The sequence below is a fragment of the Penaeus vannamei genome, chromosome 31, assembly GCF_042767895.1.
Source record: "Penaeus vannamei isolate JL-2024 chromosome 31, ASM4276789v1, whole genome shotgun sequence".
NCBI classification, from domain to species: domain Eukaryota; kingdom Metazoa; phylum Arthropoda; class Malacostraca; order Decapoda; family Penaeidae; genus Penaeus; species Penaeus vannamei.
Window position 1 is genome coordinate 10,779,913 of NC_091579.1, and position 15,000 is coordinate 10,794,912.

The 15,000-nt window shown below is 36.8% G+C and overlaps 2 protein-coding genes across 16 annotated transcripts in view; one reads left to right on the forward strand and one right to left on the reverse strand.

The window, feature by feature from the left end:
* The window catches only part of LOC113823606 (IQ motif and ubiquitin-like domain-containing protein), a 33,835-nt gene extending 30,712 nt beyond the window's left edge, over positions 1 to 3,123 (forward strand). Inside the window, exons 8-11 of the mRNA XM_070143799.1 lie at positions 1 to 113; positions 742 to 906; positions 1,328 to 1,501; positions 1,877 to 3,123. The exon at positions 1 to 113 is cut by the window's left edge and continues 112 nt beyond it. Coding sequence (XP_069999900.1) covers positions 1 to 113; positions 742 to 906; positions 1,328 to 1,501; positions 1,877 to 1,966 — 542 coding nt within the window. The 3' untranslated portion in view covers positions 1,967 to 3,123. The remainder of the gene's footprint in view (positions 114 to 741; positions 907 to 1,327; positions 1,502 to 1,876) is intronic.
* Positions 3,124 to 5,684: 2,561 nt separating this feature from the next.
* Positions 5,685 to 15,000, reverse strand: part of LOC113823601 (IQ domain-containing protein E) — a 37,358-nt gene continuing 28,042 nt past the window's right edge. For 8 of the 15 annotated variants that reach the window (XM_070143807.1, XM_070143804.1, XM_027376288.2 and 5 more), the window contains 2 exons: positions 12,144 to 12,254; positions 5,685 to 11,771 (listed from right to left, as the gene is read on the reverse strand). In XM_070143807.1, coding sequence (XP_069999908.1) covers positions 11,538 to 11,771; positions 12,144 to 12,254 — 345 coding nt within the window. In that variant the 3' untranslated portion in view covers positions 5,685 to 11,537. Of the gene's footprint in view, positions 11,820 to 12,143; positions 12,255 to 14,544; positions 14,746 to 14,976 lie in introns of those variants that run through there. The other 7 variants (XM_070143805.1, XM_070143803.1, XM_027376287.2 and 4 more) reach the window with 4 other exon arrangements.

The window sequence follows — 15,000 nt, forward strand, 5'->3', positions numbered from 1 at the left end:
CGCTGGTGGCTCTCCTCGACAAAGAGACGGAGTTGCTGAGGTCCTTGGAGGCTCATCGCGCCGTCCGCTCGGCCAGGAGAAGGAACGCGGCCATCGCACTCTTCCTTCAGGAGGTAGGTCTTGGTGGACGAGGAATGAGGGGGCCGGACTATGGGTTTCAAGCTTTTTCTAGGAGGTGGACTTGGGTGGATGAGAGCGGAGGCGGCCTGGGTTCTTGGGTAATAAGTTTTTTATGAGGTGGACTTTGGTGGATGGGGACGGAGGAGGCCTGGATTCTTGGGTCTTGAGTTCTTTTAGGAGATGGACTTTGGTGGTGCTAGCCGTTGGGTCTCGATGGAACGTGGTATGTGTTTTTTATCCTTCAGAAGGTAGGATACTGAAGAATGACGAAACACACTCCAGGGTTGATGAAAATGTCAGGAAACATATTCTGTGAATAGTGGATTTCTTTTCCTATCAGTCAGGCTATTGGTGGACGGGGATGGAGGCGAGACTGTTCATTGTGTGGCTTGGGAAGTCTGTTCTAGAATTTGCGGTTTTTGTAATATTATTATTTATGATCCTTATCATTAGTGGTATTCTCATCATCAACATCACTCTCGCCATCACATACCATTGTTAGGTTCATCATAAAGTCCAAAACATCCTCCTCCTCACGAACCGTCACTATTATCACCACCATTATCGTCAGTCTCCTCACCACCTGGATCGTCCCATGACCCGTCCTCCTTCCCTCCTCAGGTGTCCCGAGCGCAGGTGTGGAAGGTCGGAAGCCATGCGGGCGGAGTGGAGGTTGAGACTCCGGAGACAGAGCCTGTGAGGACTCTGGCCTCCCTCGCCTCCGCCCTCCAGAAGGATGCGTCGACGGAGGTCAGAGGTCAGCAGTTCAACTCCGTCTTCAGTACCGTAAGTAGTAGTAGCTATATTTTGAGTATGCATATTATTTTTTTCTTGGGCGAGGGTTAAAAATGTTTTTAAGAAGAAATATGTTTTTACCAGTAAATATTTTTCCTCGAGTAATTTCTTATTCAGAATAAATATCTTTTCCTCAGAAAATATCATTTAAGAGTAAATATATGTCTTTAAAAGTAAATATTTCTTTTCTGTAGTAAATATCAATCTCAAGTAAATATTTCTTTTCTGTAGTAAATATCAATCTCAAGTAAATATTTCTTTTCTGTAGTAAATATCAATCTCAAGTAAATGTTTCTTTTCTGTAGTAAATATCATTTAATACCGTTTAATACCGTTTTCAAGATTTTTTTTTTCTTTTTAATTCCCTTTTCGGAGTAAAAATCTTCATTCAAATAGTAAATACCCCGTCCAGGTGGAGCGCTTCCGTCCCTCCCACGGCGACCCCGACGAGACTTCCCGGACGGCGCGAGAGCTGGGGGCGCTGGCGAGACGAGGCCTGCATCTCCTGGCCAGGGGAACCACCGACTCCAGGCTCAGGGGACTTCGCAAGAGGCTTCACAGTCTCATTATCACTTATCTTCAACAGGTTGCGTATTGCTTTCTGGAGATTCTCCATTTGTTTTCGTTTTTGAAGAGTTCTTATTTTTCTGTGGGGCTTATTTTTTTTTTACATTGTCTGTTTCGTTTGGGAGTAGGTTTGTAATGTATAAGTAATAGGCATATTTTCTATGTATTATCTTTCATTTCAGTGTCTTTTTAGCTTGTTTTGTTCATTCTATCTGCTTGATTAACCTCATCATAATCCTTACGTATTTCATATTTTGCTTACTCAGAACCTTTCATCTTTATTGTTATCCAAGGTTTGCCCAAGATCTGGTTAATATATTTTAATACAAACTGCTACTCAGTAACTGGGAAGATTAATGAAATACATAACATTCTGGCGTCTTTTGCATTGCAGGTTCAGACGAGATCATCAGTACCAATGCAACCCCGACTAGTAAGAGCTGCAGGTGGAAAACCACTTCTTGTTCCCACGACGAGCACATAACAAGTGAAAGCCATAACAGTAAAATTGACATGACAGTGAAAACCACATGACCGTAAAATCCACACAACGATGTAATCAACATGGTGAAAACCGTGAAATCCCTATGGCAGTGGAATCACCTCAGTTTGATTCATGGATAACGGCTGGGATAAAACACAGCATATATATTTGCTGGAGAAAAGTTGCCCTGGTTGGTTATATTTTCCCTGCAGGACACATCCCCCAAGGCCTTACCTGTGGGAATATCTTTTTATCTACTGAAAATATTTGCAATCTGTTAAAAACCTCCTTTAATTTCTGTTCATATCTTTTTAACAGATATTGTAATAATGTTTAAAAAAAGGAGATACTTAAGTTTCTAATTGCTTATGAAGAATGCATTTAGACAATGGTTATAAATAATTCACTTCATTATATTCTCATCTCTAATCACGTTATAAGATATAGGATCATATTCTGAAACTTACCATATTCATAAGCATTCCATGATATAATGTTCTTAGATTTCCATTGTATTTTATCATCTGATATTCACCCATCTGTAGTGCCAATGTATGTCATGGGTTTTACTACTGATATGCAATTCATATGAAATGGGAATTGCTTACGTTTTGACTTGTACTCTTTACAGCAAAAGCACAACAAAATCACAACTTTATATCCTCCAAGCGTCTTTCTAATAAATAGGAGAAAACAATCATTACCGTTTTTACTACGGTATGGTAATGGGTTCAACAATTAACAATAAAAAGGAGACAGGCTAATCACAACAAGACAATATCAAATCTAAGTCTCCCAGTAACATTTACATATTCCTCAGGTGGTTTGGTGCAAGTTTACCCCATATAATACCTATCCATAATGCTAAGTGAAAGAGATGGGTAGGCATCAGCACAAACTGTACTTAGGAGTTATGCTTGCGATATAATCACTAAAATTTCTCCTTAAGAGTACAAAAGAAAAGCAGGAAATGTTTGCCAATACTTCATTGCATGTCTACAGCAGTACTATTTTTATAATTATGAAGATGATAAGCTCCATAGTATTATAAGGACTATTTTTATTAGCTAATATTAATAATACAGACTTTTCTTCTTTGTGAGCATTATTATGCTTCTTAGAACTACACCATATGCATATAAAATATGTACAACCTGTTCTTGTTATTTCATTATCAACTGTCTACAATTGCCATCTCTATTAGAATTTAAGATGCACGAGATTTTTTCCTACTGATCACGTTATATAGACCACATACCGAAAATGACTGGAAAAGTATATTAATGGGAACTTAATGGTCAATGGTTAAAAAGCAAAATAAATGTGGTAGACATCTAAGGTCATATAGCACTATAGGAGAGTATATTAAAGGAGGGGTGAAGGGTGATAGTTGCTATGCGTCAACTATCTAGAGTGATCCTGAAAGGGTTAAAGATGGGTAAAAAAGTTACTGTGTGAATGGGCTATAGTGAGTTTAGGTAAGGGAATTACATGTGTTTCACGTGTGTATCCAGGAGGGAGTGGAAATGATAGAAGGGATGGAGGGAGGGAGAATGTACGTGTAGTTGGAGTTGAGGTGTTAGGGAGGGAGTAGGAGGAAGTGGTGTAGGGGGAATATGAGGAGGAGGAGGAGGGAGTAGGAGGAAGTGGTGTAAGGGGAATATGAGGAGGAGGAGGATGGGTGTTGGGAGGATGTATATCGGTAGTAGGCTGAATTGAGGGGGTTAGGTTGTGTTGAGAGGGAGTAGGAGGGAGGGGTGTAGGGAATATGAGCAGGAGGGGGATGAATATCGGCAGTCACTTCGAGTGTGGAGGGATCATAAGTTGTGGAATTTTGTCTCATAAGCATATAAATTTGAATATCTTCCCTAGTTTATGCAGTGGAGTTGGTTGGAGAGTTTTGTGTGACAAAGGTTTTTTATGAGGGGGGGGGAGAGGAGACGTGTCTGAGGAATAAATGGAAAGGTAGGTGGAGGGGAGTGTGGGGTAGGCGAGGTAGGGGAATGTTTAGCCTGTCTGCTGCGGGTAGTACGGGGAGGGATAGGGGCTGTAGTTGAGATTGGAGTGTCTGGATTTAGAGTGGCGTACGAATTTGACTGGGGGAGGTAGAATGTAGAAGTGGAAGTGGGGAAGTAAGTAGGTATAGGGGAGGGTGTAGGAACATCTTGGGGTGGAGGGGGAGGGGCAGAGCGAGAGATATTACTAGAGTAATGAGAAACCTTGTCGGTGTGCTCAGACTCAAACTTATAAGTGGGACGGCCTCTATAAAATACATTATGGGGGCCGCCGCAGTTAGCACATGTGTGTGTTTGTGCAGGGCAGTTGGGCACATAGGGGGTATCGGTCTGTGGCGCGGCAGTGTTTGGCAGGATGTCCAAATCGCCAATAGTTTTGACACTGATGGGGAAGAGGTTGGTATGGTCGAACAGGGAGGGATTGTCGTCTAATGTAGATATGGACGGGAAGGTCATGTGTACTGAAAGTAATTTTGGCAATGTTGGTGTGTTTCTTTCGCTGACCTCTAGGAGGAATAGAGTAGCAATGTAATGATTTCATTGGTCTTTGAGGCAGCCGAGTAAGTCTTCTCCACAATGACCTATCTTTGGTATCGACTAGGCAGTCTGCTGGAGAGATAGAGACTTCCGGTACAAGTATTAAGAGTTGGATTAGGTTCTGCAGGTATGGGGTTGCTAAAGAGATTAGTTAGCTTTGATTTGACTATAGCTTCAGTTTCAGATGTAACTATAACGAGACGGGAACGATCGGGTCAGGTACGGAGGGGAACTCTACCCACTTGCTCTTGGAGACATTGTTGAAAGAGAAGGGTGTTGTCTGAGTAAGGAGCTGTAGGGGGGATCATGAAAATTTGGTCCCATTTGGCTGGGCTAGAGTATTTAAGATTTTGGTAGAGTTGTGGGTGGTAGACGTACGGGGACGTGTGGAAGAGGGAGTATTGTTGAGTGGGATAGTATTACGGAGAGATGGAGAATAAGGTTGTAAGGTAGTAATAAGGGAAGATGAGATGATTGGTGAAGAAGACTGTGGGGGTAGAGTTGATGAAGTTGAAGTTGGGGGAGTAGGAGTCTCGCCTTGGGTGGATAATGCACTAGGAGGCATTGGGGAGTACGTAGTTGTTGTTGTGTTCAGAGTCGTCAAATGAGAGCCGGGAGAGTTTGAATCGGTGGGGCTATATGATGAAGGGACAGGCCTCATTGCCTCTAATATGCGCATTACTTCTTCATTACTAGCCATGGGAAGCATTGGCTATGTTGGGGAAATAAACAGTCCACCCCTCAGGGTCCCCTTTAGGAGCACTGGCTAAACAACAAAACGGGAATACCGTGCCCATGGTTCCCTCAGGCCATTCAGGACTGGCTCAAAGTCAGCCTCTCATCCTTTCAGCACGGCTCTTACACCTTAGGAAGTAGATAGTAGAAGGGGTTGGAGAAGGGACTGACACAAAAGAGCTGGAGGGAGAAAAGACCATGCAAAATTAGTCGAATCGAGGGCTGAGACCCTAGGCAGGGGAGATCCCTGCACTGGGTCTCCGTCTCCGTCTCCTAAGCCCCTCCCTCCCCCTACGACAACAATGGGCAAGGGATTGCAGGGGAATGTGAAGTTAGACACAGCAGGAGTGACCTATTAGTCAACCTGTATATGTGGTACACACACTGTATGCACAGAAGTAACATGTAAAGGAATTAAATACTAATAAGTCTTTGTGAAAGTAGTAATTTTTTATTCATATTTTCAGACTTAAATTAACAATTGGGTAAAGCTCTGCACTTTGGTTACAAATACCTCACAAAAATCCAAAAGCTTAGCTCTGCAAATTTTGTAAAAAGCAACAACAAAAAATACAAACCACTAGCACAATTGCAAAATAACAACCAAAACAGATTTAGGTTGAAATTAAAGTGTACTTCTTTTCATAAGGACTCCAAAAATATATCTTTTCCACAACTTACCATTAATCATTCAGTACATTTACTGAATTTTGTGTTTCATGTCCATTATTTTAGTAATAAAATTATCTGATTTCTTATAATTACACACAATATTTCAGCCAATAATTACAAAATAAATAAATACAAAAACTTAACACTATGAAAATACTAATCATGTCTTTCTAATCAAGTCAAATTGTCTTTTAAATTTTCTTGATAAACAACCATCAAGTACAAATCAGTTTCCACTTTAGAGATCAAAGTTACAACATAAATTTCACATGTTAATAATACAACTGAATATTTACTTTCTTAACTTTGCATGGAGGAGTAAACATCTATAAACACATGCAACATTAGTATATATTCCCCTGCCTTATTAATAACAGATCTTTACTTCTCACATCTTCAATAATTAAATTGATTTAAGTTTTTCATTAATAACATTGGGGTCGAGAATGCACAACTCACTTTTCACCAAGATATATGGGGGGGGGGGGGTCTGAGTCCAAACACATGTGATAATTTTCATTTAGACTTGAAATATAAACCATACATCATCTTTGTAATACATTTTCAGACTTTTGTTATTTTTCTTTTGAAACCTCTCTAAAAATTAGTGTAATATATTCTCTGTTCAGATCTAATTTCCCTTTACACACTAAACAAAAATATAACACTAACTATAACAAAGTGATTACTTTATTTCAGTGTTGCAAAGAACCAAATTTTATATCTAAACACAAAATACGTATTGCTCTGAAGTTAACAACATCCATTTATTTCATCACATAATAGTACCTTTTTTGTTACTATGACTTTCTTTTATCAACAACTTTTCAAGCAATATCCATCCGATCTTGCATTTCTCATTTAACCAGTCTGAATAACAAAAGACAATGAATTCACGGAAATAAAAAGGTTTCAAACTCAGCTATTTAAAAAAAAAAAATGTGTTGAATGTTTCCAAACTCAAGAGATTCCTTCCTTTGTCCACTAGGATATTTCTAGCCTAAAATAATAAGCATGCCTGTATCAACATACCCACAGATAAGTAGATTCACATTTCATTTCTAAGGAAATAATTTATACATGAAAGATAATTTATATAAAATGAAGCATTAAATACCACAAGAAAAGACCATATTCTATTTTAAGAATATGAACAAAACTGAATAAAGGAGACTAATAGATCTACTTTCAGCTTAATATTTGACATTTGTGATGTGTGACCTGATGTCAGCAGAACAAAATGGCATGCAGTTACACTAACCATAGTTGGATTATGTGATTATACTTAACTATCGTTAAAGCCAAATATAGATTAATGTTTTACTTACACATAGGAACCGGAACACGACTCTCGCTATTTCACCTTTCTTCCACACCATAGCAAAATTAAATGTTCAAGTGACTGAGAAAAAATTTACCCAGAGGATACACAAATTTAAATGGTTGATATAAAGCAATTTCACTGGTAGACTTTGTGTATCAAAACTGAATCCTTAACTAGTGGTCACATTTATCCTTCACAAACTTTAAAAACTAACAAAATAACAAATTCTCTATATCCTATATATTTTTTTTAAGTTAAAAATTCAACTCTTATTTCAACACAAGAAATTACTACTAATACATCCATACAAGACAATCATTATCACCAAATATTAAGTAAACTTGACAGTAAAGGATATATGACCACATTTTTAGGCACACAGATCATAGTTACCTTTGTGTTAATACCATGGAAAAAAAAAAATGACTAGTGGACTAGCACTAAAACTACAGTTCTAATAATCGTTGTACCTTTGATAGCACGTATCAGAAAAAAAACATATACAATTTATCCCAATGATTAACTGCAAACCAACATGATTCCAATAAAAAGAAAAGGGATGCGAGAAAGAAAATGGTCACTCTATCTTTGACTCGCACTCCAAAAATATGTGTTCAGTTTCAACATTCATTAATGACATGGGAATCCTCACTTAAAAAAAAAAAAAAAAAATTATATCTCCAATATCCACCTATTTTAAGAATTTGAAAGGGAAACACAGCAACACAGGGTCATTCCATATGCAATGGGAGGTAAACACTGAACACAAATCAACATACAAACATTCAAATTTAATAGTACAAACTTTGAGCACTTTTGAGGTACCTTCAAGGCTTGAAAGCTGCGAGCATGTGTATTTTCTGTTTCATCTTTTCTCTCTCTATGTCAGTCAACAATAAAGGATCATAATACTTTTTACCAGACAAATCAAGCTGAGCTTTTTGGTCTGACTTCAGTCTGCACAACATGAATTCAATGATCTTTATATATAATAAATCTGTTCATTTGATAATTCTTACTACATCTTTTGAGTATTAGATTTTATCACAATCAGATAAAACATCATATGAATAAAAGTAAAAAAAAATATCACCAACCAAATGTATTGCTGCGAATTTTAAAGTGTGCTAAAATACAACCAAGAAAAAAAACGTTCATGATATTAAAGTCACAAAATTTTCCTAATTTTGTTGAATTTAAATAACATAAAAGAAGAGATGATAATGAAAACTGTTAATCAGATTATACTTACAATGATAGCATAGGTAATAATGATAACAATGTTACATGAAAAAAATGATAAGCATGATAAAATTTATCATCAACACACCAAAAAAGATAAAACATCAAACATAATACTGTCATGATAGTAAAAAATAATAACAACTACGCACATAACTATATAAATGTAATGACAATGGTTATGACATGTAAAGTTTTGTCACCAACACAGCTGCAATCAAATAACAAGAGTTAACAGCTGCAGAAGCAAAAACAGCAGTAATTATTGCAATCACTTCACTTTCTAAAGAGTAAAATGTTTGTGCTACTTGAGCTATACTGCAATAAGACACACTTCCCTTTTAGGGGTGTACATCACAACAAGGTAAATGACACAACCTGCAGCATAATGAAAATAGTCAATCCCTTCCATATGACAAACTACCTTTCAAAACCCAACACAAACATGTTTTTTTTTTGTGCTGAAAGTGAAACTGGAGAGAAATCTGCTACTATACTGATTCTGGCACTTGAGTCGAAGGCAACACACAGCAAATGAATCATCTTGCTACCTTTATCCACCTGAACAAAATATTTCGTACTCTCATTACTAGACACCGAATAAATGGCCCAGCTGTTTTATACAGGACATATCTTAGAAGGTAATGAGCTTTGTACAAAACTGTAGAAAAATATTGCTTCTTTCAAAGACCCAACAATCAAAAAGGATGATGAAACAGTCAAAGCACAGGACTGGAGTATCCACACTCCAACCTACAGCCCAAAAAATGAGCCATTAATGTTTTTTCTACAATGTATCAAGCACAAAAAGACAGATGGGTCAGTTAGTAGATACATCTTATAGTTGAAAATCTAAGATCACTGTCCATTTATTCATATTTTCAATACTCAATAAGAGAATGTATATTTTCCTTATTATTTTCTTCGAATAAAACTTTCTCTTCTGAAGTAGATTTTCATGACTGCTCTTGAAATTCTACATACTTTCGCTTTCTATTACAACCTACTGTTTCCTAACTACAACCTTCAGGGAAATTTAGTGAATTTTTAACACTGATGATTATAATGAATTCCCATATAAGAGTGTATTACACTTATTCATAAATAATTATTTGTATACTGTGTTTAATATCATAGCACACTGAAAAAACTTGTATGTTCTAAAGAATATTGTGGTATAGACTATCTAAAATTCACTATATAATCCATTACATAAATTTTGAGGTAACAGTAAGGTGTACTAAGGCAAGCTGAAGATCAATTACCTGAAATCTATATGTATATATATATATACTTTATCAAGCCCTTTCATAACCTGAAGTTTCAAGACCTAACCAGCTAAAGAGTCTATATTCTGAAACAGATTCCTCACTTAACCACAGTGTAAACTTGATGATCTTCAAGCCAGCCAGTGAGGCAGTAAGTTATCTCTACAAGTTGTACTCTTTTGTGTCACATGGTTAAGCAGACTGCAATGCTTTCTGTAAACAAGTCCCTCAGCATATTATTTTTTTATTGTTTACTTTTTTTCTTGAGGCAGAAGCCAGAACTGTTTTTTCATTACTACAATCAAAAGATGGTACCAGACTATACAAAGTCGAAGTCCTCAACATACATCTGCCTCATTTCAAAAGGGGGGATAATAACAACAGCAGACGGCTCAAAAATGTCCTTCCAGCAACAATCAAATGATATAAAAGGCCAGCAGACTGAACACTTACATACTAATGGCAGGTATCCATAAACATGTTAGTTGCAGAAAGAGCAGGATTACATATGGCTTTTTACGAAGTATGTATTGACCATATATATATATATAGAATGCTTTCTTTTTTTATCACTTTATCATCCTACATACATGATCTATCATCATCAACAGTTGTAAACATTTGAACCATTTACAAAAATGACATGCCATTTGATGGGCAAAAAATGTACCAACTTCTATAGATGTACACACTAAGCCCACTATTTACAGAAGCCACACCTTTGATGTTAGGCTAATCTACAATTTGTTTGAGAAGAGAAGGCAGCAACAAAGTCGCAGCACCTGGATTTTTTTGTGCGTCACATTTCCAAATAAGAGCACCTATCTACCACTTCAACATTTAGATGATCTCTGTCTGGTCATCCAGCTTACAGCTTACTGCAAAACAGACATAAAAAGGAGATGTATATTCTGATTCTCTTCCTTCTGAGATGTTCCTTAAAAAGTATTCCAAACCACTGGCACAATAGCTGTAATTGTATTCAAAATCAAGATATTCCTTTGTATATTTCACATTTTTTGTCATGATTACTCAACTTTGCAGAAAACAAGAAAAAATAAGACCATAACTATGCACAATATAATAAACTTAGGATGTTGATACATAATACTTTTATGAACTTTAGTTGAACTAAAATCATAAGAATGCAATGAGCACTTTCAATACAAAACAAAGCACAGCTTAATATACACTCAGCCATAATATTATTTGAAGTGATGAAGCTACCAACATTCCATGCTTTCATTTTGTTTTAGAATACAAATATTTGCATATTTCCTAATATAACTAAATACACTGAACATTTAAATGCTTAGTTTAAACTTAAGCATGTATCAACAAGCACTAGTTAAGACTTGGATTTAGAAAAACAACCAACTTACTATGGAAGCCTCTGACTATACAAGAAGTCTCTCCTCATTCAACACACAACTTTCCACAACTACTTACATCCTGTTAACTACAGGAGGATTTAAGGCATGCACAAGTACATGTCACTAAACACTGCCACTTTTCCTACTTGGACTTTCTTTTCTGTCCAATATCAAAAAGCACAATCAGTGCAAGGTGGCAAAAATAAAGTAACATTCAAGCCTTTTTTTCTTTTCTCTTCTTCCTTTGCATACCTCAATACAAAACATTCAGACATGGGGTGCACCTCAGGATTTGAGCAATGAGATACACTGAACCTGTGGGGTGGTACTTCCATCTACCTACAGCAGCTACAGTCCAAACATCACAGAGGATGTAGGACGTGGCCAAAGGGCATGAGCAGTGCACTACTGCTTCGTGCTAAATTGATGCACCTTATTTACCCTGGTGAGATGTGCATCTAATGTAGCATGGATGGTAGCCACTGTGGTCTCCTGCTCGCTTACATTGAACGTCCCCTGGCGAACCAGGCTCTGAGAACGTTTAGAGGAACCCCTTGATGATTCTTCTCCATCTGGCGCTTCTCTTGTGCTTCTGCCCCTTCGTCTAGATGACACACTTGGGCTACTGTCACTTGATGGCTGGGGAAGAAAAGTTTATGAGATTTTCTCACAGTATTTGCTTTAAATCTGAAAAAGAAAAAGAAGAAAAAAAGTCTTTAAGCTTACATTTAAGGGAGTGTATCTCCTCTACAACCCCAGCCAGAGCCAAACAAATGCACACAAGTTTAGTACACACATGTTAAAATAGGCCTGACTGTATATCTTGTTGTGAGGGACAGTCTACGATGATGTGATAAGATATAACTTGGTCATGAATGGATTAATGACATGGAATATTCTACCAAACGATTATCCAAAAACCAATCTATATCAGTCCAATCCAAGTCCCCTAAAATTTCCAAAGTATGAACACTTCTCTTAAAAGATTTTCATTGCTGCTCATTACCATACCTGTCCTTCTCCAACCAGAAGCGGTTCCTGACTCAGAAGCTCATTCACTTCGCGCTGTCGGCTCAGGTGAGATGACAGAAGGGACTGAAGCAGTTCTAGGTTCTCGATAATCTGGTTTAATATGTAAAATATTGAGTTAAAAGGCAAAAAGATAAGAATGTTGTGCAAGTGCTTACTTCATCCACAGCCATAGTCATGACCTGCCAGGATGAGTAATGTACAAGTGCAACCAAAATAAAGTGCAGAATTATAGTAACAAAGACACTATGTATCATATTTAGTGTCATATACATATACACATACATGCATGCACATATATAAACATAATGTATAAAATAATAATAAAACTGTAAATCAACCCTATTCATTGTCTAAAAATATCCTTTCTATATCATAATACCATCAATAGAACATTCCCAGTGCAACCTAATAAGCTGTTTATCCATACTGCTCTTCACTATCAAACATATCATATTAACCCATGGGATCTGGATGCTTCACTGCCATCACATGGCCCAAAATACAGGCATTAAGCTGAATTGATCAACCACTCTGATAGGTACACGGCTTATAGACTGGGTGCACTCAAACAGGTGTGTAGTGACAAGACTCTATGCCTCCCCTTTGTAATGCTATTTTCTCTTTTTCTGCATCATCATTTTACGCTTTTTTGCAATTTCGCTTTATCCAGTTGTTTTTCTAGCATAGACTCCATATCACCTCTTAGTGAAAGAATGATAACAATAAGTAACATTTTTCAATGTCTTTTTTTATATATTTTTTTTATGATATTTAATTTTCTGTAATACAACCTGTGTCACCAGTCATGGCATGCAGGAACAGGATCCTGAGCACTGATATAGTGTCCTCCCTAGAGGCAGTGCTCTTCCAGTCATAACTCACAGACAGTCCATTCCACACTTGGCTATCAATAGCACTAATGCAAAATCCCTTTCATAAATGCCAAATGAGTCCAATCACCCTCTCGTGCACTCAAGGCAAGTCTTTCCTGTCATTCAGGCCTTAAGCAAAAATGCTCATGAACTTCTTCTACAACGGCATGTTCACATCACCTGCCCTTCAAGCCATTTTTTTTTATGACGTCATGGTCAAATCATCCAGTTCGTAAGTGTTAACATCAGACCACTTCACACTAACCACATCTGCAGACTCAAAAATGGCAACAAAAATTCAAACAGCAATCTCCTGTTTTCTCAAAAGCCCCTTTGAATGAGAAGCAATACTCCTTCAAGCACTGCCAACAGAGATAACAAGCAAAATAAAGGGACAGAAATTGATTTGACAAACAGATGGAGACTAACAAGAGTGAACACCTTAGAGATGCAATAAAATATTCATACAGAAAAATAAGAGGTTGTTGACCAAAGGGGCATATAAAGGGGATGCTATTAAAATGTGCTCAGATTAGGAGGTTACTAAAATCAAACAATATCTCAAATCAAATTCAGTTCTTACTGGTGATAGGTGTCTGTTCAAACTGCACATTTACATAAATATCTAGCAAATCAATCCATACCATGAGAATTGGAAACTCTGTGTTGCATCAAAAATCATGCCCACTTTAGTTTATGTGCACTACACTGAAGTGAATTTTAGTCTCTCAAAGTTATAAAAAAAATCACACATACAATTTACTATTCTTGTATGTAAAAACTGTAGTAATATTCTTTCAAAATTCAAGTTTTAAATACCTAAACAAACTGGACACCCTCTTGTTTGAGTGATAAAACCTATAAGTAAAAAAAAAAAAGAAAAAAAAAAATCATAATAAAAACTACAGCAGCCTGATTCCTAGTAGGGAAATAATAGAAAGGGTGAGAAATAAAATGTGCAGCTACATGTACAAAAACACTATAACTACAAATGTAAATTCTAATTTACATTTACTAACAAAAAAAAAGCTCTTTATACCTCATATTGCTGACACTGTTCCACTATTATATAGAATGACTAAATAACAACTTTGAATATAATATTCTTTCTTCACTTATGGTGCAAGTTCTATTATTTGCTGTAAGATTCCAATATGTTTTTGAAGTTTTCATGCATAACTATTGGTCTTTATCTTCATCTCGTAAGAAGTGTGTGAAAACCACATCTATGTGTATGGTGTGCCATTCAACATTCCCTCTTTCAATTGATTAAATTATCTATTTATTTCAAGAGAGAAACGTTACATTATGCATTTCTCTTAATCACATGAAACACTATAGATATAAGAGCATAGTGCTGAACATGAAAGTAAAACTTCATTCAGTAATAAAGCTTTATAATCAGACACAAATATTACCATGTCTCCTATGGACAAAATAAACCATGAATTTAGAATGCTAAATAAAGTTTTATCTATTTTTCAAATGCAAAAATTTCCAACAAGTCTACAAAAGCTTTTCATTTACAAGAAAAAGGAAATGATAAGTAAGAAAAGAGAGAGGAAGAGAACAATATCCCATTCTCTATCAAGCAGTACCATCACGGGCTCTCCGCAATCATAAGTGTACAGCTTTATTCTGCGTCCTAAGTGACCTTCCAGTACGGCAAACAGGAACTCCACCATATCTATGTCTTGCTCAATCCTTGGCTGCATGAGGAGGAAATGAAACAAATACAGCACGGTGAGTACCGGCATCATCAGAAGCTGTTTAGAACTTTTTGGATTCACAGAAGATGTTAAGACAGGATAAAAGAAAAATTGACTGATCAAAAAGTGTTGGAATCTATTTCCAAAGTATCATAAATGCACAATAAGCCTTCTCCTACATCATAATCATTCACAAGCTACAAGCAAAGCAAATTTTCAATATGGATATACCCTAATCTCTTGCCAGTCCCTTGC